This window comes from Sparus aurata, chromosome 13 (genome assembly GCF_900880675.1).
Source record: "Sparus aurata chromosome 13, fSpaAur1.1, whole genome shotgun sequence".
Classification (NCBI taxonomy): Eukaryota; Metazoa; Chordata; class Actinopteri; order Spariformes; family Sparidae; genus Sparus; species Sparus aurata.
The window spans coordinates 26,215,305-26,242,698 of NC_044199.1; the positions used below are offsets into that span (position 1 = coordinate 26,215,305).

Genomic DNA, 27,394 nt, shown 5'->3' on the forward strand with positions numbered 1-27,394 from the left:
ACTTTTCTTCTAGTCAGGAGGTTAATTTTAGTAAGTAGTATTTCTTCTAGTAAGAAGGGTTTTCTGCTTGATTGATACTTAAGCTCAAATCTGATTCCAAGTCCATTTTACAAATAAGGCCCCATCGTTTTGAAAGAGGAGAATTATGAAAAAATGTCTTCATGTCAGTTTTTATATTCATCTTGGGGTAAACAGGTAGGGGCATTAATCATTTTGTGCATTTATGAGGGATAAAGTACTTCCCATCATTAGAATTAGCACCACAGCGGAAGTCAAAATGGTTGAATACTTCACTGACGGAGCTCTTTGTCTCTGAGGGTAACAGCTGATGTGGTTACTGTTCACCTCTGAACCACCTGCTGGTAGAAATAACCATTCATTTAATTAATGGGATGAGGAACAGAATTGTGCAAGAGGGAGAAGGCCCGTGCTGACTGTTCACAATAATGTAAAAGGCCCCCCATGATCAGCTACATGTGTTTGGCCGTCCTCCCTGCACAGACTTTCAGTGAGTTGACAGACTTACTCTGGGCCACGATGGGCTCTTGATTTACTAAATGATCTTTTTTCCAGCCATCACAAGCTTTGGTAAGTGACCAAAACAAAAAGACTGCAAATGATTCCCTGCAGGTTCACCTCTCTCAGGACCGATGGACTACATCTGAACAGTTCCATTTTCTCTCAACAGTATATGCCTCTTACAAACAGGACTCTGCTACTTTCCAGCAGTATATAGTATACAGCAGTTAAACTTGAAAACTTTCATCAGTACTTCAATAAACATTCATCATTTCATTTATATGCAGACAAACAAAACAAAAGAACAGACTCTGGGGAATTGTTTTCAAGAGCTAGAATGAATGACAGGCCTGCGTGTTGTTTTATAATAAGGTGCTGTTTATTTAATCATTTCATTATTCACATCTCATGGTACACTCTCCTATACCTTTGAATTGTAGTATTTACCATGTGTAATACTGACCTCAGCCTCTTCTCCCAGGCTTCCTGCAGAAAAGAGAGCTGTCACAGACATGATCTGAGCTCCCGTCACACTCCAACCTCACCTCTGTCCCTGGGTACATCTGATAGAGGGAAATGGATTCTGGATTATAGCAATATGCTAATTTTCTTTCCCCTCACATTCTCCTTTTTTACCAAGGGACAGAGGCTTGATGGGGTTTGGAGTTTCTGTCTGGTTCAGTCCTGCAAACTGTGAAGTGCTTATCTGGCTCTTTATACACTGAATGTCCGGATTAAGTGTTTGATCACTTTAACTATGACTGCAGAGAGTCACGGCAGCTTCAGGGCCCCCGCGACAATCCAGCTAGCTGGTTAAAGCAGCAGTGAAGAGGTTCAGATGCTCTGGGGCTTGACGTGGATTAAAACTGGATCTGAAATATCTGCAGTCCAAAGTTCCTCAGCTTTTCCTGTCAGCACGCCTTTTAGACTTGCACAAGCATCATTGAGCAGGAGCGTAGTTGTAGTAGCTGCCCAGACAACCACCATGGCATCAAAAACATCTGGACATCTGTCATCTGGACAGCAAGTAAACCCCTCCAACTAAAAACAGGTATAACCACTTGGTGAAGACTCCCACTGCAACTTTTTTTTTCTTTGTACAACTTTAAGGCAGGAAGTTCCACTTATTTTTTTTTTTTTAAATAGGTAGGTCTCAGTCTTAGATTCATGCCTCCCTGCACAAGATTGGATTTTTTTCTTTTTAAATAGAGGACGGGGAGCCTGGAAGTATCCTAGTGTCCATCAGGCCTGATCCACTGAAAAGTCAACACGAGGCGTCCTGACGTGCCGTGCTATGCCATGTAGATGAAGGTGTTAATATCGGTCTCATCCCGCTTTATGTACTTGTGATCTATCAGCCACTCGATCTGCTCCTTGATCATCTTCTTCTGTGGTAAAAACATGTTCTTTAGGATCTCCACCAGCTCCGTCTGCAGCTGGGCGTTGTTGATGCGCTTCCTCATCTTCATGATCTGAATGATGGCCTCCTGGGAAACATGAGAAACAGAACAGTGTGAAAACAACACATAAGACAGGTGGGTCAGACAAACATCACCACAGGTTTCAGCTGAAGCTCCATGATGGGAGATGGAAGGTGAAACCGTTTATTCACAGCAGGTGATGTTACATAACCAGCAGTATCTCCAGCCAGCCTGCTGCTAGCTCCTCTCCATACCTGCGTTCTCAGTATCCTGAGCTGGACGATGCCCTCATTCTCCTCCTCTCTCATCCGCTCTGTGGTGAGTTGCAGCCGACCAATCAGGTTAATCTTTCCCCTTTTCTGAACCTTGGAGTTTTTTCTGTAAAGTTCATTATAAACACACACAATGAGTCAATGTACAATGAGCATCTACAATTTCTTTTCAATATTTACAAAAATCTTAAGTGAAAATTTGTTAGCATGCTAGGTGTTTCCCGCAGTTTCCAGTCTTAATGCTAAGCTAGGCTCAACCAAGCAGCTGCAAGCTTTGGCGCTGTCGGAAGTCATGACACCAGAGTATGACATTTTGAAACTAGTTAAAAAAAGAAAGGTACTCTTTCAATGCCACTGCAAAAAGGAAAGAAAAGTGCAAGACATATTTTTTCTCTTTTTAAAATCTACCTCTAGATATTGTTTTTATAGCTTTGGTAAGTTTGATATTATCAAAGGTACCAACCTTAGCGCTGACATGAGAGTGCAATTAATCTTCTCATTCAGCTTGAAGCAAAAAAAAAGTGCATGAACGTGTTTCCTTACATGAGAGAAAACTCCTGGTTGACGTAGAATAGTGTTCCCTCTGCGAAGTCTTTGGGTGAAGACACCGCTGGGTCGTACGACAACACCTGCCTCTTGAGTTTGGGAAACGCCACCAGAGACTGGGAGAGTGAGGAAGGCATAATGGTTCAGACGGAAGCAGCAAAAACAATCAGATCAATGAAACTGATAAAGAACAAGGTACCGCGAATATAAAACTCTAAACTAACAGCACTGCAATTACTACATCTCTTATTCACGAAGATTTACCCAGAGTGTGCGTCGCAGCTCAGCGTCCGGCAGCTCAGTGGCTAACTTGAGGTTTTCAAAGCTGATCCTCTCTCTGGGCCTCTGGTTCCAGGCAAACAGCACCGCCAGCTGGAAGGTGGTCACCTCCAGGTCATACTGGCCCACTTCGTTCTTAAAGGTTATCTGAAGAAATAACACTTTGTTGGGTCCCATTCCACGGCTACAACAAGCTACTCACTTAAGCTATTCACAACAACAAAAGTCTGAAGGTGAAGCCATTTGCATATCTTTTCAAGTTAATCATAGCATGATTGTGTTTCTCTGTACAGATCTGTTAAACTCACAATGCCGTTGGACATGAGGTGGTGCCAGTGAAGCTTCCTGCCGCTGTGGTTCTTCTTATAAAAGTCTTCTACCTCTGGTATCAAATCTTCCAGCTCTGTGGGCAGAGAGACAAAAACCTTCTCGCTGCTCCTCGACCACGCTCCAGCATTCAGGATCTTTATGTTGACTGAGTCGGCTGCAGAGGAACATTCAAACACATCTTAGTCACTGATTGACATCATGACTTAAAATGTCTTAAAATGGTGGAAAATGACTTACAAAATATACAAATACTATACAAAATGGACATACATGTGTAAATCTAACATTAAAGTTCTGTCCAGTTTTGTCAACAAATAACTGTCAAGAGATTTATACAGTAAATATGCCAAATATTTACTGGTTCTAGCTCCTCAAATATGCAGACTTTATCACTTAACATCTTCTTCTCACCTGGTAAAGCGAGCTTGTTGTGTTTATGCATTTCTTTGAATGACTGGTTGAGGTCCTCCGACACCTTGATGTCCTGAAACATCCTGGCCAGTTTGTTGACATAATCAGCTGGCATCCCTACTTCCTGTCAGGAAACATGATATCACAGGATAACAGATTCAGAGGTGAAGAAAAACTACCTCTGATACAAAATATAAACAGCTTTTCGCATCAGTAAAAATTAAGTACAGTTGAATTACCCTGAGCCACTCCACCATGTTCTCCTCTATCTCGCTGTCTGCAGAGATGTCCAGGATGAGTCGACGGGTCAGGTGGGCTTTGTGGTAGCGCATGAACACGTCCTTGTTCTGGACGTACTTCAGAACCAACAGCTGCAAAGAGTACACAGATGATCACTGACGCCCACATTAAAAGTCAAGGGAGGCTTGTTTGCCTGCCTCAAGTGCCGCAGGTTTTTTCTGGACTTCTGGAAATTTTCCTTTAGTTTTTTGTGTACTGAATACATGGAATTATCTACAAAACATTCTTTAGATCCACACACACTGTTCAACTCAGTCTGCAAATGTTTTAACTGAAGATTGAACTCTGCGTAAATAATCTCCCAAATTCAAATCGAGGTTGAATTTGTGAATTGCCAGTTCCAAAGATGACCACGGGGCTTATGAAGGAATCAAATAAAAACCCAAACTCACAACTTCCTTGAGCTTGGCCTCGATCTCCTCAGACGTGAGCTTCTTGCTCAGCGGGGTCTTCCTCAGGAGCATGTCACAGTAGTTGGCCAGCAGCTCTGGACACTTGGACTCTGGTTGAGTTTTCAGACCGACCCTGTGAACACAGGTGATGAAAACTAACGCAGTCAGACATTTACTGTCTTTATCATCCAAAGTAAAAACTGAATGTCACACATGAAGCATCTCTCACCCTTTCTGTTTCAGGGGAAGTTCCAATTTAAATATAGTGGCATCATTCACAACAGCTTTATACGCCTGTAAAGAAAAAACAGGACGTCAGTCAGTTTAAGAACGTCTTCTGACAGGTCTGTCCCACGTTGACAGCATGTTGTTAAAGGACATGTTAGTAAAATTTGAGCTCACTTTGTCTCTCGCTGTCAGGAAGCGCGGGTCATCCTGAAAGGCTTCTTTCACTAGTCGACTGAAGCGGTTAAACAAGGTGAGCAGCTGCTCCACATATTTCTCTGAGTCCTGCAACAATGAACAGATGATGCAACTTACTTTGGTGAGAACAAGGTTGTCAGAAAACCCTGAAAGTAAGACTTAATAAACTGGAATTATTCACTGACATCAGGACGACTGAACCGTTAACACCCCCACACTGGATCAGTATACAAGCACAAGTACTCACAGAGGTGATCGTCTCCGCAGAGGCCACCATATCAGCCAGGCCAGCGCTCATGATATGCTCCTCCAGGTCCTTCAGCATTGGCTCAATGCCGCTGGGCACTTTGTCCATGAGAGAGAACATCAGATGGAGCTCTGTGATGGAGAGAGAACCAACATTACCACTTTTCAGTCCACAGTAAAGTCGCAGTCACTGTAATCAAACCTAAAGACGATAAAGGTGCAAAAAAAAGCTGATTCTGGTGCTACATGAAATTAATGTTTATTATTTGTGTAGATTAAATGGAAACAATAGATACTAAATAATGAAGATAATCATTAGCATTAGCACAAACTAACTCCATACTCTGGATTTGACCTCACATACTGAATAATAAGCTTCTATTTGGGAGCTAGCAGAAGATGAGCTACTTTAAAATCCATTATTGTGGACGCCATTTATCCATTTGCTCAATCAAACCGCATGAGCACACACACACACACACACACACACACACACACACACACACACACACACACACACACACACACACACACACACACACACACACACACTAAAAAGTAATGAGGTGGTTTAAGCAGCCCTGGCACAGAGCAGATTTCTCAATTATAGAAAAAAAGTTCTTCAGTATATGTAAAATCTAATCAACTCATAATATAATTCATTGTTGTATTTTACATTTGAAGCATCCACATTACAAAAGCATTTTAGGATGCCTGTGTGGATTCTGAGGATCTGTACATTTTAAACTGTATTGTATTCAAAGCCTGACCGATACTCTTGGCTGTCAATGCTGATACCGATAATTGGAAGTAAAACATTCCCATGTCAATATATCTGCTGATAAACATAAGTTTTTGGTAATTTTCCCTCAAATTTGGCTACCAAACACTAATAAGGATAATGTATGTAATGGAGGCAGGATATTGTAGTGTTTAACATTAAACTTGGTCTAAAAGGACATCAGTGCATTAAAACGGCAAACTGGGAATTTAGTTCCCCCCAGGATCTTTTTCTGAATGGTAATATGTAAAAAGAAAGTTTTCATATCTACACATATAAGGAAGCATAAGGCCATACTGATATATCTATGATAGGCTGATATCAGCTGATAACATTGGTTGGACTCTTTATTTCTATTTATTCAGGGAAAGTTCTTGGAAAATGTCTTGTGTTTAGACAACTTTTAAGAGCTTGAGCTTCTTTAGTTAAATATAAAAAGATGTTTGAAAAGACTTGCGGTCTCTCTAGTCAACTATAAACCCTCTCAAACATCATAATGTGACTGAGAATATAAACATCTATCAGAGTTCCAAGAGTTCCCAGGGAAATAGCTTGTAGATTTTTTTTTTATACCCCTCACATTGAGTCCAAAATGACATACAACCTTTCACAGTGTCTGATGGGATATTTTGAGCCTTAGTAATCTCAAAAAGTAATGATAGTGAAGCATGAAAAAGTTCATATTAACGTATTTTGATATCATTGGCTGATGTTATGATTTGTCTCTCTTCTCTGTTGGACATTATCTACAGTTCATGAAATACAGTTCCCATAATTTGGGGGCTTTGAGGGATGTACACAGGATCTAAAACATTGCATTGCAGTCAGTTAGTTAGCTTTGTGCTTCATCTTATTCATATCATTTTAAACTATATTTGTTTACATTTTGTCAAATTGGCATGGAATTATCTTTAGCAGTTCCTGTTTGGACTCATGGATGTGGAGACAACTATCACTGGATGACTTTGAAACTAAAGAAAACATAAAAACGTGCTGATTCTCAGGAAGGTTTTGTTTAAAGGAGTACCTTTCTGTCCTGTTAAGCAAGGATATTCCCCAACTATCCTAACTGTATCATCACACACTGATTCAAGAGGAGAGGCGACAGCACACATGGATGTTGTACAGGTGTTCAGACGCTGGACAAGAAGGTTTGGTCAGGGCTATTTCCTGGTGCAAACCTGAGCTGGCTGAGCCTTTGGTGGGAGCGGTCCTGCCGTACTCACTCTCTGTCTCATTTCGTTTGATCATGCCTGGACACTCGGCTAAGATGGTCTCCTTGAAAGATGTTACCAGTGCATTGACGCAGCACTCCATTAACTGGGAAGATAAACAAAGGGAGAACAATACAGTAGACACACATGAGAGATATGTGTAGAGCATCAAAACACAATTTAAAAAATAAACACTTTCAGAAATGTGTTCTGTTTTCTTATTTCAGGATTGAGATGATATGATCGATACAAATATCAAGTCTGATTTGTTTGAGCTGCTCACAAACAGAAAAGCAAAAGACGGCAATGTTGTAATTATTCCCGAAGAATGTTTATCCATTCACCAGCTACAGCTCAGGTTGCAAAATACAGACTGTGAGCACAGGTTTTGTCTGGGTTGTAAAGACATGATCAGTGTCAAACGTATCAACAAATCAAACCTGGCAACCTCAACATGACTACAATCCAAGGAGCTGCATACAGTCACCACGCCTGACTGTTTAGTGTTTACCAAGAAAGTTTACCGCAAGTTACTCCCTCTGAAACCATAAACTGAAATGTCTTCATTACAGTTTGTGTACAGATTAAACAAACAAAAAAAAATGTATTCCATTGCACAGACATGAGACTGATATCTATCATCCGTGGGCAAGAAATAAATACTCACAATAACAAATAATCACAAAATGTTAAACTTTTCTTTTTATATAAAAAAATACATACAAGTTGCTATTGAAGTAAAAAAAAAAATGAATGTAAACATTTCTGTAATGTGCGGTAATAAGTGTAAAATGGTGTGAAATAGCATAAACAGGACATAATATGCTGGGCCCTCCTGAAAAAACAAAATATGAAAACTGTGTAATCCTTCTGACAAAACCAATCAATCAACCACCAAACAGGGACGGAACAAAACATAAGCTCCTTGGCGGAGTAATAAAAAAAAGACCATAAATGTGGGAAGTGAAGCAACGGATGTGTTAATTTTATAAAATTGCAAAACAAAACAATGGAGCTGCACCGTTGTGTGAAAAATAGTGGCCAACACTGTGGCTCCACGGCTGGTTTTCTATCAACTTAACTGTAGAAGTGTTGAATGTATGCAAGATTAATATGAAACCAGAATAATAAAAAGTATGATTACTGTTTTTTAATTACAATATCAACATATCATGTAATATATGATGCAATACAAGATATTTTCACAATATTACAACATGATATAGTATACAGTAATATTGCAGTATAATAATTTGATACACCAATAAAATACTCCATTATACTTGTGTGTAATACTCACAGCTTGGACAGAGTTACAGTCACGTCTCGTCTCCAGATATCTCAGTGCACGCTTCTCCTCTTCCCTCAGCTTAGAGTCAGCCTGGTGAAAATGCACACCAATATATACACATATATTTAAAACATTTTTTTCATACAAAATACCAAACAGCATCTCAAAAAGCATTACATACACAATGAACAGTATTTTTTTCTGTTGTGCATCAAACCCCAGAGGAGAGGCAAGTTCTCAGGGTAAGTAGCTGAGGAGATTTGAAGCCTCTCAGTGTTGATGGTGCAGACATTTTTAAGGCTGAAAAAGAACCTAAAAGGATGTCAAAACACTGTGATCCCAACACATGTGTTTGAACTCATAGAAATATGCATGAAGCTCACTCATCCTCTGCCAACAATCAGGCCAGGATGCCTCCTCTAAGAAGGACATTTTCCAAATTCATCTGGAGAATATTCTGTTTTTAGGATTATTTTGATGGTTTGACTGTGGAAAAGTCCTCCAGAAGAAGGTCTCTGGAGGACCTGAGTCCTCTTTGAAGTTTCACTGACTTACATAAAGTAATAAAGTTTGATCAAACTGTGTCTGGGACCGAACATTTCTGGCCCTTGCTGCACGTTATCTGACAAAATGCTTCAGTTCTGTATGAGTAAGAGAGACAGTGTGAAGAAGACAGGCATGGGATCAGCAGTTCACGCTGGCTGTCTGACTGTTTTCTCTTTTGATTCATCCAGCTGGTTTATTGCCAACATCATCAGAAAAGGCAACAGGAGCCTCGATAGAAGTCTGAAGTTTCTGCTTCATGTTGTGAAATTCAACTGCAGGACAGCAGCTATTATCTTTGTTATGAGGAGAACTTAGAGTTGTTTTCTTTCAGTGTGAACAGAGAGCATGCTGGGAACAGCGAATACAAACTCCAGAGTGGTTGGATTGGGAGTGATTACACAGAGCCGAAATTGCTGTGATCTCAGCACTTCAGACCTTCCATGTCATCAACAGACTAGCACTAAATAATTATTGAAAATGTGTTTTAGTCTCAACTTGAAGGCACTGCTTTTTCCTATTTTGAAACAGAAAAGAACATCAATCAAGCAACATGTTAAAAGTAAAATATTCCTTACATTTTCAGGTATCATCCCTTTTAAAATTTCAGTTTAGGTACATGAATGATGAGATTAGCATCACTTTCTTGATTAATCAATTAGATATCTGGTCTGTAAAATGTCTGAAAATGGTGAAAAGAGTTGACCAGTGTTTACTTTACTTAACTATAACTCAAATCAAATAATCAGTTATCAAAGTAGTTGTCAACTAATTGATGAATCGTTGCAGCTCTACTTCTTTGTGTGCCTGAATACTTGGATTAGTAGCACATGTTCAAAAACGTCTTATTACTACATCTATTAGGAGTTAAATACTAAATTTTCCTGTTATCAGATTATGTTTGACAGCAACTAAACACTTTTATGTTCCTTTTTTTTTCCAACTAAGACCTGCCCATTTAAAACTAGAGCTGCAACAATTAGTCGATAAACAGAAAACTAATCAGCTATTTTGATAATCAGTTAATAATTTTTCAAACAATAATTTCAAACATTTGTTGGTTACTGCTTCTTAAATGTGAGGATTTTCTGCCTTTCATAGTCATTTATGACAGTAGATGAAAAGTCTTTGGGTTTTAGAAACTGTGATGAGTCTTTTTCATGATTTTTTGATATTTTATAGACTGTTATTAATGGATTATCTTGACAATAAACGGCAGATTTATAAATAATATAAATTATTGTTAGGCGCAGCCTACTTCAAACCAGTCAAAAGAAAAGAAAAAAACAGATACATAAATACAGAAATCTCTTATGAGAAATAACCAAAACAACTCTAACTTTGGTTTCCAGAGCCATTACTACATCCATGACTCATACTCACATATTTCATGTAGTTTTGGACCCCATTCTGCTGAAGGTAGGCAGGTGCCTGTGTTCTGTAGAACCTCTCAGTAGAATCCATATACGCCTTCTCAAAGTTGTCCCTGTAGATCTGCAGCTTGTCGTCAGGATTGGAGCACAGGTTCACTGCTCAGACAGAAAAAAAGACATGCACCACCATTTTTCAAGGATCTTTTTTTGATTTGTTTGGAAGGAACGTTTACTCAGGACAGATTTTAATCATCAAATATACTAACAAACTGAAACGTTTATCTTCTGTTGTTTCTTGTTGAACTTGGGAATCTTAATTATTTGACCTTGCCTAATCCTAACCAGCAAAAAGCCACAAATATTATGTCAAGTTGATGAAATTCAAATCGGTGCTAAATTCAGAGAATCGTGTCAACCCTATTTTAAAGCAACATTTTTATCATGCCACTAGAAAGATGCCTATGCACACTGCATCAACAAAAATACTAATAGTATAAATAAACATTTTGGGCTGTTATTTAAATATTTCTGTAAAAGTAAAAGCAATCATGGTGCCACTGGAATGTATCAACATCTGCTGCCAAGATAACTAGTTCCTTGTTAAATGTGTTTTGCCAGATTGATAGTGATGGCAGAGAAAGAGAGGAGATGTGGAGAAAGGGGGATGACACGCAACAAAGGTTGGGCTGTTTTCGATTACACGGAGTGCTTCTGAAATCACTCGGCCACAAGGTCGACCATCTTGTGAAAGTATTTTTCTGATGAAGGACACAATTGTTATTAATTAAATGTCCTTCACTTCCTACTAATAAACATCACAAGATCCACGCTAGCTGGACAGACTATGTGGAGGAGAAGACTGCAAAAGCAAGAGCCATTTTTCAGGTAATGATAAACATTGGGAGTTTTATGACGATAATTTCATATATGATGACTTTTATATTTCTAAAGCTAACTCTCTGAAATTGTCTTACATGCCACATGCAATACAGTAAGTTTGGAGGCTACTCTGATAAAGATCATCAAAATGTATTCAACCAAAAATGGTTTGCAATATCATTACCATTCCTGGCAATAAAGAGATTTTTTTAAGGATCTTAGATTGAGAAAGCAATCAGTCATGATTAAAACGTTTATAAAAAAAAATATATCTCTTATATAAATGATCCCTTGTGAATGTGATCACAGAATACACTCATGGCCCTGTAAGATTTATAGAGTGCAGATATGTGAACAATAAGACGACCTGTGTTACTGCGTTTCTCACCGTAGGACTCTCGCACTCCGATGACCAGCTGGGAGTCGAAGGCCTCTCCCAGCCTCTCAGCGTGGACCAGCTTCATGGCACTGTCCTGTAGCCTGTTCTTGATGTTAGAGAAGATGGACTCGTTCCATGTGTCCAGCATCAGCTGAGGCCACCACAGTAAGAACAGAGACAGAGACAAATAATCAGAATGTAGTTTTACTCACAATAATGACCCAACATGATTATTTGGGTCTCATAGTTTGTCCACTCCTGCTCGTCCTCACCTTGCGGACTATGCTGTCCTCGACGTTGGACTTCTTGTTGCTTCCCTGTTTGCCCATCAGCGTGATCTCTAGTTGACAGAAAGGCTTAGGCAGGATGTCGCACTGTGTGAAGAACTTCCTCCACTCCACGATGTAGGCCTTCAGCAACGCCGTGTCATCCTGGTGACTTAACACCCGCTGAGAAGAAAAAGCAAAGTTTATGATGGTGACAGCATCAGTTTAATTGTTTGTTGCTTTGTAAAATAATTTGCTGAAACAAAAATGAAATTCTGGTCCTCGTCTTACTGCTTGTGCTTGTTTGATGAAATCTAGGATGTCCTCTTTGAGGGCCTGGTGGATCTTAGCTGGACCTTTGTCATCCCACAGGCATACAGCATGGACGTCTCTGTGGAAACAAAAGAGAATTATCCTTCTTCACAAATGTACCTTTTTCCTGTTTGCCTTCGATACTGGCGCCAAAAGTCAAAGCCTATCTATTAAAGTAAACTTACGAGAACAGGTCAAACCACTGTTGTTTGGTGACGGACTCCTGCCGAAGCAGCTTCAGCACGATGGGACGCATCAGGTCCCATTTATCCTCAAATTGAAGGGAGCCTTTGTTCTGGAAGCAGACAAGAAGTAAAGTTCATGATTCAAACTGGTCCTCTGACTTTTTACCAACATCAGGCTCAAAACATAAACAACACCAAAGCAATAAAATATTATGCTTAGTTACAATTTAACATTACAAATTCATATTTATCCTGTACGAATTTACACTTGTTCCAAACAAATGCAAACTTCTTGGACCACTTTTTAAAACATGAACACAAAAAATTAATAAAACAGAAAGTAATGAAATCAGTGTTTTATTTTGAGAAAGCCAAAATGAAATCAACCGAAATGAAGTCAACACTCATCTTGTTTGTACATTTTAATATAATTTTTGGTGGTTTTGTATTTATTGGGCTATTCATTGATTGATCGAACGTTTGCACAATAAAAAAAGAGTTGTAAGCATTTTCTTTATGTTAGGTGACATTAAACTGAATATCTTTAAATTATGGCTCTTTGGTCATACAAAACAAGCACACTTAAGTTTTCCTCTTGGACTGTGATTTTCACTTTCCTAACATTTCTACAATGAAAAGATGCATCAGTGAATCCAGAAAATGATTAGCCAATTAACTGACTAATTGATTGAACTTAACTTTTGCAGTTATACACTGAAAATGTCATTGGAATAAAGTATCTTAAGGATTACCCCAGTGATTCAGTATTGGACTGTCAGTAAGATTCAGGGCCTCATAAAAAATAGAAAAGATCAAAAATTATGCAGCAGAGGCTGAGACGTGCTGACTTCTGGCAAAGCCCCAAAATGCAACATTTACATTAAAATCAGCCGACCAACAGAATCTTTTTGTTAGACCCTCCAGGCCTCATGTGCTGTTTATGCACACTGTTGTCCCACAGAGGGCACACCAGCTGCAAAAAATATAAAACTAAATGTGAGTGGATATAAAAGAACTACACAAACAGAGAAACATTTTACTTTGTCTTTGTGAAGTTTAACTGCTTGTTGGATTCTGACGTCGCATCACTTCTAACTTTTCATCCAGGTGTAACATAACCAAGTTAAGGATAGTTATTTCTTGCATAGAACTGCAAAAATTATGTACTTCAGATTAGATTAGACTATATTGATAAATAAAGAAACTAATAAGCAGAATGAATAATGGACCAATGGGGTAGTGACTAAGAGAAGAGCTGTAACTGTGAAACAAACTAAACAATATACAAAATGTTGTACAAAATGTGTAGCAGCTATGATATGGGAGAATGTAAATATGTACAATACAAATAGTAAGGCTTTAAATAACTATTATTTTGCCTTTTGGTTAAATTTGCAATTATTTCTCCATTAACTGATTAATTTCTAAGATGAGTCGAAATTGACATATTCACATTGCATTTTCTGTCCAACCAACAGTTCAAAACCCAAAGAATCAGAAATTACAAAAAAAAACAACTGTTTGCCAGAAAAACGATAATCGATTATCTTACAATAGTTGTCGATTAATATTGTTTTGATCTACGAATCAATTCATTGACTGACTGTTTTAGCTCTTTGTCATTGCACACAGTATCAGTACAACAAAATGCTGTTTAACATCCAACCGGATACTGCAAACACTACTGTAATGCATGTCGAGATAAATAAAGTTGAACTAATGTACAGGATGGTAGTGAAGAAGAGAAAGGATGTAACTATGATATATACAAAATAAACTAAACTACATACAAAATGTGAAACAGCTATGATATGTCAGTATGTAACATGTACATAACTAAGAACATCCTGTAGTCTATACAAATCATATATATCATAGTATGAACCTGGAACGCATGACAGGTCGACAAAGGACTTGGCTTTATGTCACATACATGTAGTTTTCCAATCCAAGCTGTGATAACCCCAAACCACTCTGGCAAAGTTCATAATCAGTTACTATTCAATTAATTGCCAACTATTTTGTTAGTCGATTATCTGTTCAAGTGATTTTTTTAAGAATAAGAAAAGGTAAAAATTCAGTATTTCTAGCTTCTACAATTTGACATTTTCTGGTTTCTTTCCTCCTCTATGACAGTAAACTGATTATCTTTGGGTTACGGTCAAAACAAGACATTTGAGAAAGTCTAAAATAATCTATACATTATTCGACAATGAAAATAATCATTTTAGTTGCAGCCCTACATTATAGTGAAACTATCTTCATAAGATGAATGTTATAACCAAAGATAAGTAACTACGTCCCATTTAAAGCACTGGATGTTTGCTGAATTTAAGGGTTTAATATGTGTGTCAACTAGGGATGGGACAAAAAAAAAAGATTTTATAGCTGACTGCGATAAAACATAACAAGTTAAGATTGAAAACGAAGGATAGACAGGGAGATGAGGGTATCACCATGTATTTAATCATTTTATGATTACTCATTTAAGATTCCTTGATTATTTAGAAAGATGTTTCCTCTCTGCAATACAACACAAATATTTGTTCCCAGACAACATTTACATTTAGGGCATTTAGCAGACACTTTTGTCCAAAGCAACTCACAGTAATTCATACATTCATACACCACTGTTTAACGTAAGGTTAAAGTGATTTCAATATATTTTAGCACACCTTCACGAATGGCAGTTACGCTGAACAGGATGATGGGAACATTATATTTTCATATCATCCCATGCCTTGGCACAATTGCTTCACAGGCTGAGAGGTATTACCCAAGATTAGTAACCAGTTCCCCTTTAAACACTGGGTGTTTGCTGAATTTAAGAGTGTCAGAAGGCTTTTGTGTAAAGTTTACATGGTTACTCCAAATCATGCAGAACTGGCATATTCAATCATGTTCTACCAGAGTACATGAAAGTGACAGGATTTGTTCAAGAGTGTGAGATTGTCATCATGTTTGGTAGTGTGCAGGAACAGACCATAACATAAATGGGATTGCAATCAATGCATGAGCCAATAGTGTACATTAGATTAGACGCATACAGACACAGATTTTATTTTTTCCTTGCAAAAAGTCTTGTTCTGTGACTGCAATGCCATATTTCTATTAGCCCTTGACTGCAAGCTATGGAACCTCCCCTGTCCCTCGGCTTGACGATATGAAGTATGGCTGAATTAAACACATTGCTATAGCTTCTTGTCAAGCTAAGCTTACTAAGCAAGATAGCAGGTGAGGATTAACGTTCACTCGATGCACAGAAAGTACCCCGTCAGTTGCTTTTGGCAGCCTTTAGCATGTGTTTTAAGGGGCTGATCAGCTGCAGATTCCTGTTTCACTGACTGACAGATGATAGGAGATTTCTAGCCGGCGCACACACAGATAGTAAGTCATATTTTAGTGTGGATTAAGCTAACGATGTATGCCGAACACGTTACGTGTGTCTGTGTTTCTCCGTCTCCATCGTATCTGCCTCTTTCCTTCATATTTAGCTGTGTTGTAGCTTCTCTATTTAGCCAGCTAAATCACTGATAAGTAGCTAATGTTAGCCAGATGTAACTTAACAGCTCCCAGCTAAAGTCAACGCTGACAGCACGGTCGTGTTCGACCCCTGTGTGCTGTTCGTTGAGGTTGGAGCTAAACGCTAACTTCACACTGACAAAGTGACAAGCAGTTTCGCCAGCGTTAAATAGAAATAATTGAATTGAAGTGGGTCCTACCTTTAGCAAATTAGACGTCGCCATGTTCCCTCAACTTATCCTCTCGTGAAATCTCGCGTGAACTAGACGGACGATGAAGATTAACCTTATCACATCACAGACTGTCAGCAGTGTTTGAGTTCATTGTACACAGTAGATAGATTAATAAAACAAGTATTTAGTAAATAACGTCACAGTTGTTTATTTTTTTTCATTCACTTACAACTTTCAATCTACTGAATACAGATTTAATCATCATCATTCAGACTCAGATTCAGATTCAGAATACTTTAATAATCAATCTCCGGGGGGAGATTTTTTTTTTGTTCCGGTGTCGCAATTTCACGATATTCACAATAACTGTGATATTAAAAAAATACATATTGATATTGTGTTAAGAATACACATTTGATAATATCTTCATCTGGTTTCCTCTTCGCTAGTAATTGAGTTTATGGTTACAGGCTTTCTCCATCTCCCTACACTTGTACTTTGAATGTAATTATTTGTCAAAATAAGACACAAAACACCCGGTGAACAAGTTCTCTGAATGACATCACTCTGTATAATTAGTAAGTACTTCTGACACTTTAAGTAGGCCACATTTGTTCATAGTAATTATGTACTTTAGAAGAAAGTAAAACATTTTGAATGCAGGACTTGTAGTTGTAATTGAGTACTTTACTCCAGCAAAGGATCTGAAGATTTCTTCCATAACTCCAAACAGAAACCGCATAACCTTAATCTGTTATGTTTCTGTTTTCCTATTTCAGAAGATTTTCCACCTAAACCAAAAAATAAAAAATAAAAAAAATCTGAAACAATAACACATTTTAATTGTCTTAACATTTGAAATAGTCAGATTTAAAGGTCCTGATTATTGGAACAAAATATGTGTTGTTTATGCTAAATATATCATTGTCAGCCAAAACACACTCTGATATGTCAGGCTGCAAATAAGTCATGGTTGTGGTGAGCAGGCTAGAGAGAGTAAATGGGGAGTAAAACCGCAGGAGAGAAAACAACATGTATGCCTCTTCAAGGACAGTTACAGTGTCTGAGAGTCAGTATGATGTTTGTTATCATTCTTTCTCTGTCTGACTGTCTTGGTCAAATGTTTTCTCACATGAGCAACAAGGATTTTGACCTTCATTTAAAGACAAAAAGGGCAGTTTTGAAAAACATAGGAGGCTTCATGGCAGATAATAGATGATTTTAAAGGTTAAGATATGGATACGTTTGAGGATATTAAAGGAGACTTTTCATGCTTATGTGTTTTCCCTTTCCTTCAGTTTTTTAAATAGGTTCTTGGGCATGTAAAAGATCTTGAAAATTAAAAAGACCAAAGTCTGCACCAACAGAAGTTGTTCTATCCCACAGAAATCACTGCTTCTGAAACGCCTCGTCAGTAGTCCCACCTTCAGGCCTTTGGCTTCTTTACATCACACTACCTTACAATGTCACACATTTGCACAATTTATGGACACTTAAGAATTGTTTCAGCAAAGCTGCTCTGTTGTTGTTAGTGGTGCTGGGTCAGGCATGTTTGAACTGACTAATCAGAGCAGACTGGATATTAAGGAAGGAGGGGCCTTAAAGGGACAGGAGCTCAAACAGAACCTCTCAGACAGAGGTGGAAATTATAGACAGTATGAAAAAACTGATGTGTTTTTGAGATTTAAAGCATGTTAACCTATTCTAGTAATAACCCAAAATAAAATCATGAACCTGAAAATGAGCAGAATATATCTCCATTCAGAGCTTCTTGGAGATTCCATAAAGGTTTTGAGATGGATCTGATTACGTTTTAAATTATGTAGGATATATCTAATCACTTGGACCCTGAAGTAGCCTGGCAGTATCAATATTTAACCTTCAAGCAACTGTTGATACACATTATGTTTTTTAACTTTCATTTTTGGATCGTTTTGGCTGTATTGATTAATATTGCATACGTTTTGACAAAGGTTTTTCTTATTTTTTTTCATTTACATATTATGAACAATTAAAAACCCATTTAAACTGCCATTACAGCATAGAATGATGCACCCCATGTTATCAGGCTTTCACTAGATAGGGCAGTTCATCTGTATTTCTGAGCCCCAGAACTGATGTTTGTAGAAAAATGTAGCCCAGTGAAAGTTGAAAATAATATTGATATATTATATTTCTATGTCAGTTTTTGGACTAAATGTGGTCTGACTTACTTAAAAAAATGTGGTGTTAAGTTAAATGTTAATGGCAAAATATTCTACAACAATAAAATCAAGAGGACATCATGAGAGAAGGAACCATTTCATTTCCATTTCAGAGGGAATATTATGTACATTTTGACCTCACTACAAAACAATTAAAAAATATGTATTTTTATAGACAAGCTGTGTTGTCTTGATGTAAATTAAACTTCTTGTCACTATTATATTATATATATTATTATATTATATGTACAGGAACTCAAACCTTTACATTGTTCCTCTGTTGGGGAGTAAAATCTGTCTAGATTCTCATCAGCACCAGAGCAAGTTTGACTGCACTGTACGGACGTCACTTAGCTTTAATGTGACCAATCAGAGCACAGTGGGCGGTCCTAGATAACACGAGGCTAGATTGATTCACTCAGGCTGGGAAGTTGCTCCGCGTGTACTGTAATGTGGTGCGGCACTGACAGAGAGAGGTTTATCATACCTGGAGAGTTTCCCCAATCCTGCCATGACTGACGAAGAACACGTATGTACACAACTATTATTTATAATTCACTAGAATAGTGCTTGTATTGGTTACGCTTGTATTTACCTGTTGTAGTTTAAGGAAGCCCCAGTGAATGGCGCTGTCAACCGCGCGGACACCAAACTGCATTTGAAAAGTGACACCTCAGTTTTTTTGTGAGTCTTGCCAGTCGTTAATACTTGTCTAAATGTATTTAAACCCATAATGTGAATTGATATACTCTACATTCAAATTCGGTATATATATGATGTCCTTAGTGTGGTTTATCATAGGTAAACATTCCCAAAACTTGCTCACCTTTTCATCCCGAAGCGTCAATACCTCTGATGTAAACCTGTTGAGAACTAGGAAGCACAGTGCTGTAATGTATGCCGAATAAACCACATGACTGGTGAAGTTTGCTTGAGGTCTCGCTTCATATCACTTCATATACTTAAAGCCTAAAACAAGCCTTTTCTTTTGATTTTTGGACTGATATTGTGTGAAGACAGAACTGAATGGCAAATCAGGTAGAACCTGGGGACCATAATTCTGGTGAGAATCATACTGCCAGTCTCTTACGACGCATCACATTCCTGTGGAGATTTAATACCATGTTCTGCTTGGGTAGTCTGATGAAGACAGTAAGCACGAAAGACACTAAGTCTTTAATTTCTTCCCAGGGTTTTCATCTGTATTTTTTTCTTTCTCTTTAGGTTTAGCAGTCAAAGACATGGAAGGACATGAGGAGGAGAGACTGTGTGGGAAATGGAGGGTTGCCTGTGGTTTGTACAGTTACAACCTGAGGGATGTCTTCACATGGTGAGCACTGATCTGGCTGTTTAGAAGAAGACAGGTCAACAATTTAACAGAAGACATTTTGATAGGTCACAGGACGGGAAACACAGGTGTGAATAATGCAATTAATCATGACTGAATCTTGTTCAGCTGCATCAGTGTCAGTGAGCTGGTTTTGTTGAACATAACATAGCCATCATTATCAACACAATCTGGCGAGGGAGATGTCTGCTGACAAAGGCTGACAGCACAGGGTCCAGACACACACACACACCATGTATTTATTACTTTCAGTTATATTCATTGAGCTCAAATAGAAATGTGTTCTGCCATTGTCTACATTGGTATGTTTGCTTTCTCAGAGTATCTTCATATGATGCTTCACATCCCTATAATACTTAAAGCCTTAGCTAAAAGGTTGTGTAGGTCAATAAGGCATGGATAGATGATAAAAGTAATGAAATTATGTCATGAGTTAAAAAGGATATAAAAATCCAACATATTTTTCAGCATATTTTTATGAAATAAAAACACAAAACATATCGATCCAAAAGGTTTCTAAATGCAGAAACAAAATACTCTGTTACACTCTACAACTACAACTATGTACATATGCTTATTTTTATAAAGTATAAAGGTGTTTTTTTTTCATCTACTTCAGAAATGGTATTTTTGCCTATTGTGATGTTGTGATTTTACTGTATTTTCCTCAAATGCTCAATATGCTCACAAATACACTATAATCAGAACTGCAAAATATACTTTAGTCAGAACAGCAAAATGGACTATGATCAGCACTATTATTTCTCTTCATCCCTGACAACTTTCAACCTGCCCCTGTTCTACCACTCACAGGCACCACTGTGTGATGTTTTGCACTGCACATAACTCAAATATTAAAGTCATCACATTTATACAATGTGAAAAGGCAGTACAGACTCTTGGCTTTCTGCTGCAAAAAGAATGAATGCTCTCGGTGTTATGGCTTTAACCTCAGATAACAACAACTACGACCCCCTGCGGCCAGTTGAAGGCTGCCCGTGAAAGGTCTGTTTTCATAGTCATACATACTCAGACAGCCTGGGTCTGCTGAAAGCTCCTCCATGTCTGTAGGACTGCATGAAGATGCCTGTGACTTTGAGCCATTAAAGAGAGCTCATGAACACTGAAATGTAGATTGACTTGTAAATCAGGCTCAGCACCTTTAAGAGTCAACAGGGGGTGCTGTTGTGTTGGATTGCATCTCATTGACCCATGCTTTTGATAACTCTCCAGGCGTCTGCTGAAGACCATCGTCATGGGGCAGGTGTTGTCCCTGCTGATCTGTGGGACAGCAGTGAGCTGTCAGTACCTGGCCAACGCTGGGGTGGAGACGCCCATGCTGCAGAGCTTCCTGAACTACGCCCTGCTGCTGCTCGTCTACACGACCATTCTCTGCACCCGCAAAGGTCAGGAAAACTGCACTTGCATATGTTGTCAGAGAGTCAAAACCCAGAGATAAATAAAGGTTTCCTTCAAATTTTAACATTCAGATTATTTCATATGCTTGCTGTCGCACCAAAAAATACATTGAGAGTTACCAAAACAGTCAAATTGACACAAACACAATGAGCTGAAAAAGCATTAAATCTCTAGAGTTGGCGCGTAGGTGGTCGAGTGGTTAGAGCGCATGCCATAAACGCAGCCGACCCTGGTTCGATTCCGGCTGGAGGTCCGTTTGCTGCATGTCACATCCCCCTCTCTCTCCCATATTTCCTATCTGTCTATTGCTTAATAAAGGTGTCTATGCCAAAAAAAAATCTTAAAAAAAAAAAAAAATCTCTAGAGTTGATCGAAACAATTCTCAGAAGGTTCATTACCAGGAGCAACATCTTACATGTCACAATAGTAAATTAAATTATAACTGGTTCAAATTTCATGGCAATTTTTCATAAAATGACACAAAGAATGTCTCAAAGTTGCTTTGAATTTTTTCTACTCTGATGTAAACCTTTTTGGTTTCCACAGGTGACAGGAACATCCTTCAGATTTTAAAAACCAAGTGGTGGAAATATTTGGTGATGGGTGTGGCAGATGTCGAGGCAAACTATGCCGTTGTAAAGGCCTACCAGTTTACCACCCTGACAAGTATACAGGTAAGGGACAAAATAGCATTATCATTCTTAACAAAAGTAAAAACTCTTTCAGTACCTCTTTATCAAGATGTACTCAACTCTGCCCCACTGAGCCAAAATTCAGCAACTACATAGTTGTCATATTAAATGAGGACCAGAAACTGACTTTTTTAAATAACATCTTAGCAATAAAACAGTAATTTCTGCTGTTTTTTAACAGAAAAATAATCAACAAATATCAAGAAAACAATCGTCTGATTTTCTTCTTTAAACAGAAATGCCCCAAATTCACAGGTGTTTGCTCAAATGATGATTATTTGCTGTGTCTTTTGTGATAGTATATCACATATCACTGATTTATTCTGGTATATATATATCTCGCTTTTGCTTTAGAGCTGAAGCTGTGAGCTAAATAGTTAGTTTGTTATCTTAGCAGACAAAGAAGAGCAATCCACACACTGGAAAACTCATGATTTGCATTTTTGAAAGTAAAAAAAAAAAAAAGTCAAATATTTGCTTATCAATTTGTTTGCCGTTTGTTCAGGATGTGAGCAGGAAGCCGGATGTTTAAAGAAGATAACCTGTTTGAATTAGAGGCCATGAATCAATATATATACGATACACAAATAGATGGTTATTCACAATCGGTCAGTACATGTAATACCAGTGTATCATTGTGTTGTTACTGTTTGTTTCAGCTGCTGGACTGCTTTGTGATCCCCGTGCTGATGGTTCTGTCTTGGTTCCTCCTGAAGACTCGCTACAAGCTGGTCCACTTCATAGCTGTGATGGTGTGTTTGTTGGGGGTGGGGGCCATGGTGGGTGCTGACATTCTGGCTGGAAGAGACCAGGGATCCAGTAAGGACACTCTTTAATCAGTTACACTGTATCTGTACAGTTGTGAAACCTAACACAGTTTATAGCACTGACTCGTTGAGCAGTTTCTAATTGATGAAAATATTAAGACATTTTTTGCTGTATTAACTGTCTATCAATAACCTAAAATGACTGTAAAGCAATTATAGTGTAAGAAAATATTATCAACATTATCTCCCACAGTGTCTGTCTGTAACTGCCCCTTTGCCTGTCTCTGTGCAGCCAGTGATGTGGTGCTGGGAGACGGGCTGGTCCTGCTCAGCGCCGTCCTCTATGCTGTATCCAACGTGTGCCAAGAGTACACAGTGAAGAACTTGAGCCGAGTCGACTTCCTGGGCATGATGGGCCTCTTCGGGACTGTCATCAGTGGCATACAGCTGTGAGTTATGCTATACACCACTGCCATCAAATATTTAACTTGGGATCTTTATGTAGAGTTACAAGAAGGGTTGGGTACCAAACTTGGTACTTATAAGGGCACCAAAGGAATTACATAGGAACAACTAAGTACTGATTCACATTAAATCATTCTGTGCCAAATTTTGATACCCATAGCTCAGTATAGAAAGGAAGACAGAGAGAGTACGACATCAGCACTGTAACACGTCACTGTGAGTCACAGCAATGCAAAATACAAAGTTGACTGAGGCAACATGTCTGAGGAAACATTTGGTGTCATCAAATATCAAATGTATCTTAAAGCTGTGTATTGTGTTTTATAGCCTGAAAGCCAGGTCCCATTAACCTACGTGAACGATGAGACATCAACATCTTCATAAACATTTCTGTTGTTTTAATTAGATAATTGGAGAAGCTGTTGTTGGAGATAACTGAGCTTTTTTTACTGTCCTGCTCGATGTTATCTGAGCATTTTTTACTAGCATTAGCCAAAACTCAGCCACTGGCTGCATCCAAATTCCTTAACAACTTGCTGTTTTGTAAACTAAAACAGTATGGGAGGTTTTAGTATTTTAGTATGTCTGAAATTGTAGTATGAAACCAATTGTACGTGAATTCCATATTTATGGGGAAATATTACATTATTCTTGCACTGCTCTAGTGACAACAACACAAAATAAATGCCTGTTTCTCTTCTTCAGATGAGGAAAACCAGATACTGCAACAACATATTGCTGTCCTTTACTGTTTGTTATTAATATATTTTAGTCTTGTTTCCAGTTTGAGTAAGGGTAAAGTCTTTCTCAAGAGAACTTTTGTCACTGTGATCAGCTGAGCAAAATAAAACTTAGTAGTCTTTTGCAGATGTCTTTGGCATCACCATGCAGGTCACATTAGTGTCTTATTTAGTATTACCAGATAAATAACTGTCAAACTGACAAAAAAATGACAAAAATCTAGGTGCCAAAAAGTTGCTTAACCTAAAGAATCCTTTCAGGTTTCATCTCCTGTACATACCATAAATTCCGGACTATAGAACGCACCTGAATATAAGCCGCACCACCTCATTTTTAAGTAAAAAAAAAAAGTGTACATATATAGGCCGCACCTGACTATAAGCCGCAGGTGTCCACGTCTGCTCTCTGCGTGTTCACCCAGTCTTCAAGAACGTTTTTAAGTTCGGCCATCTGCTTTAATTACCTCTGAAAGCTTTTGTCGTCTTTTTGCATTGAGTCAGTTCTTCATGCTGCCGTCTCAAACGTCTCTCAAGCTTACGTGCAGCAGCTCTATTTCCTTCTTTGACAGCCAGATCGATTGCCTTTAACTTAAAAGCTGCATCATATGCATTTCTTCATGTGTTTTCCATGATTAGGGTGTGTGCATGATGCGCAAAATGACTGTTCAAAACACAAACTAGCGTCTTCCTCGGCGCATTATCTCTTCCACTTGTCTGTTTCGCTCTTGCGCTTCCTGCTAGAGCGCCCCCTGGAGGCCGTTAGCCCGTAAAAATCTATAGATTAGCCGCATCATATTATAGGCTGCAGGGTTCAAAGCGTGGAAAAAAAGTAGTGGCTTATATTCTGGAATTTTTTGCAGCTTTTCATATTAGTCAATCAATGTACAAAAAACCTAAACCTGAACTGGATAGTGTCTCTATCGATCCAACTACCCAAATACACCACTATACTACAAAAGTACACATAGAACTTCATGCAGCAGTACCTTTTTGTTTGGGTTGAATATTTGTTGTTTTTCCTTTTTTTAGTGTAAAACAAAGCGCTTTCCTCAGAATGCTAACTATTTTGCTTGGTATTGCAGAGCTGTTCTGGAGACTCGTGCAGTAGCAGCGATAAAGTGGGACTTCCACATTTGTAAGTTAAAGTTCTTCCTGAGTATTTGACGACATCAGTGGTACAGAATAATTACTGACATAAACAAAATTTGTTTGATTGAAATTTCTTCCATTCCTCATGTTCTGCAGCCATGCTGTTTGCGGTCTACGTCCTGTGTATGTTTGCACTGTACAGCTTCATGCCTGTGGTGGTGAAGATGACCAGCGCCACTGCGGTCAACCTCTCTCTGCTCACCGCCGACCTCTTCAGCCTCTTCTGTGGCATCTTCCTCTTCAAATACATGGTGAGCACATCATGGTGTTTAATCCCTTTGTTGCCGTGGAAACTGTAAATGTTATGTAATGTGTGTTACAGGGGAAATGCATTCTTAAAACAATCCTGGAAATAAGAAGTTCCAGAAAAACAAACATGTTCTTGATTTTCTTTTCATTTTCAGCAGCAGGTAGTGATATAAGTGATAGTTGATGAAGGTGCTGTGGAAGATTAGTTGTCAACTAGTAAATTAATTAAACCGGTGTGATCGCAAATTCTGATTCCAGCTTCTTGAATGTGATTATGTTCTGCTGTCTTTCCTCCTCTGTGACAGTAAACTGAATATCTTTGGGTTGTGAACAAAACAAGACATTTAAGGAAGTTATCTTGGGCTTTGGGAAAAAACACTGAGACACTTTTTCTAGTCTAGTCTTTAGTTTGTTTGTTATGAAAGGAAAGTGTATATGCCATTAGCAGTGGTTTCAGAGCGGGGAGAGCCAGCTAACCACCCCTGCCAGAGGGATGCTAAGTGGGCCCACTGTAACTAAATAAATGCCTGCTGTTTACTTGGCCTCTGTTTCATACTTGTGAGAATGTTTTGTTTTATATTGTGACTATTTTTTCTGTCTTTGCTGTAGGAGAAAGATTTTGGTGTGATGGCCTGGCTGCAACTATTATCTTTATTATCAATGAATCTGCTCATTATTTTATTATTATTGTGTTGTCTAAAAATAAAAGAAAGAGAAAAATGCTCATCACAATTTCCCAGAGCCCAGAATGACATCTTCAGAATGCTTCTTTTGTTCAACCAGTAATCCAAAACCAAAAGACTCTTCATTCACTGTCATAAATGACAAAGAAAAGCAGCAAATCTTCCCATTTAACAAGCTGGAACCAGCAAATGTTTGACATTTTAGTTTGAATAATGACTGACATTGGCAATTATCAAAATAGTTGGTAATTATTATTTTTTTCAATCAACTGATTGTTGCAGCTCTAATTTTAACCATGACTTTAATCCAGAAAGATCACAAAGGAATGAAAAGCAGTCCATCCAAAACAGTACACTGTCAAAATCCATTGTTGGAAAACTTTGAACACAATCTTCTTCCTGAATATGTTCCCAACATCTCTGTCTCGTGTCTCCCCCTCAGTTTTCCACGCTGTACATCATCTCGTTTGTCGTCATCACGTTGGGTTTCGTCATGTTTAACGCCGTTCCAACATACTCTGCTTTACCGGACTCTGGTGAGGATGACCCAGCTGAAGCGTCTGGTGAGCGTACCGCTGAGAGCTCCTCGGACCACCTGCTGTCAGCAGACAGAGAGACCGCTGTCATCTCACTGTGACTGAAACTGACTGAAGAGAGAACGTCTCTGTTGTCAGAGAGGTTTTATTGTAACACAAGTACACATTTTCTTGTACTTTGAAAGTTTTTATTGTTTTAGTATTTAAAAATGCACTTGTATGACATCTTGTAGTGGTGATTGGCAGTTTGATCATTCCTTTTTGTTACGTCATCAAATACCTGTTACTACACTTGTCCTGTTGTGTTAAAGGGATATTCCGGTGTGAGTTTAATCCATGGTCTAACACACCGTGAAACTGTGTTTGACTCCCTCTCGAGAGATAAAGTTTGCAGACCGCTAGCTAACGTAGTTTTAGCATCCTCAGGAACGACCGCACAACAACAATACATTGCAGTAAATGGGTCCAAATATAAAACCGCCATCAAAAAGCCACAAATAATGCTCAGAACAGCACCAAACTTCAGCAACATTAGAAATAGGGTCCCAGCACATATTTCGAGGCATCAAACATTTGATATCATTGCCAGATTTGTCGAAAGAGATAAACAAATCTCACCACCCGAGAAGCCTTCCTCGTTGTGGGGAAGCCCTGTGAGTTGAATACCGAGTGCAGTAGAGTTCCGCAGCTCAATGATGATCATTACTGCGGGAATCGACTCAGGGCTTCCCCACAACAAGGAAAACTTCTCGGGTGGTGAGATTTGTTTATCTATTCCGACAAATACGACAACTATATCAAATGTATGATGCCTCGAAATATGTGCTGGGACCCTGTTTCTAATGTTGCTGAAGTTTTGTGCTGTTCTGAGCATTATTTGTGGCTTTTTGATGGCGGTTTATATTTGGACCCATTTACTGCAATGTATTGTTGTCGTTCGGTCGTTTCTGAGGATGCTAAAACTACGTTAGCTAGCGGTCTGCAAACTTTATCTCTCAAGAGGGAGTCAAACACAGTTTCACGGTGTGTTAGACCGTGGATTAAAATATCCCTTTAAGCACAGAAAATGCACCACTGGAACTATT

General features: G+C 38.5%; 2 protein-coding genes across 3 annotated transcripts; one reads left to right on the forward strand and one right to left on the reverse strand.

Moving 5' to 3' along the window:
- Positions 1 to 876: 876 nt before the first annotated feature.
- cul5b (cullin 5b) lies at positions 877 to 16,182 on the reverse strand. 2 transcript variants are annotated; one of them, XM_030438229.1, is made up of 19 exons: positions 16,085 to 16,182; positions 12,363 to 12,472; positions 12,157 to 12,256; positions 11,872 to 12,048; positions 11,609 to 11,750; positions 10,352 to 10,497; positions 8,435 to 8,515; positions 7,147 to 7,240; positions 5,141 to 5,271; positions 4,873 to 4,980; positions 4,700 to 4,764; positions 4,471 to 4,603; positions 4,018 to 4,149; positions 3,779 to 3,902; positions 3,346 to 3,521; positions 3,023 to 3,184; positions 2,756 to 2,874; positions 2,195 to 2,318; positions 877 to 2,006 (listed from the first exon to the last, which is right to left on the reverse strand). In XM_030438229.1, exons 1-19 carry the CDS (start codon positions 16,106 to 16,108, stop codon positions 1,812 to 1,814), a joined length of 2,343 nt encoding a protein of 780 aa, XP_030294089.1. In that variant the 5' UTR covers positions 16,109 to 16,182; the 3' UTR covers positions 877 to 1,811. The 2 variants fall into 2 exon arrangements, with proteins under 2 accessions (XP_030294089.1, XP_030294088.1); XM_030438228.1 differs by having other exon boundaries at positions 7,102 to 7,240.
- Positions 16,183 to 18,630: 2,448 nt separating this feature from the next.
- Positions 18,631 to 26,614, forward strand: slc35f2 (solute carrier family 35 member F2). Its single transcript, XM_030438253.1, has 9 exons — positions 18,631 to 18,790; positions 19,486 to 19,591; positions 20,843 to 21,015; positions 21,575 to 21,702; positions 22,380 to 22,539; positions 22,780 to 22,936; positions 24,775 to 24,827; positions 24,938 to 25,092; positions 26,216 to 26,614. Exons 2-9 carry the CDS (start codon positions 19,503 to 19,505, stop codon positions 26,408 to 26,410), a joined length of 1,110 nt encoding a protein of 369 aa, XP_030294113.1. The 5' UTR covers positions 18,631 to 18,790; positions 19,486 to 19,502; the 3' UTR covers positions 26,411 to 26,614.
- The last annotated feature ends 780 nt before the right edge of the window (positions 26,615 to 27,394 follow it).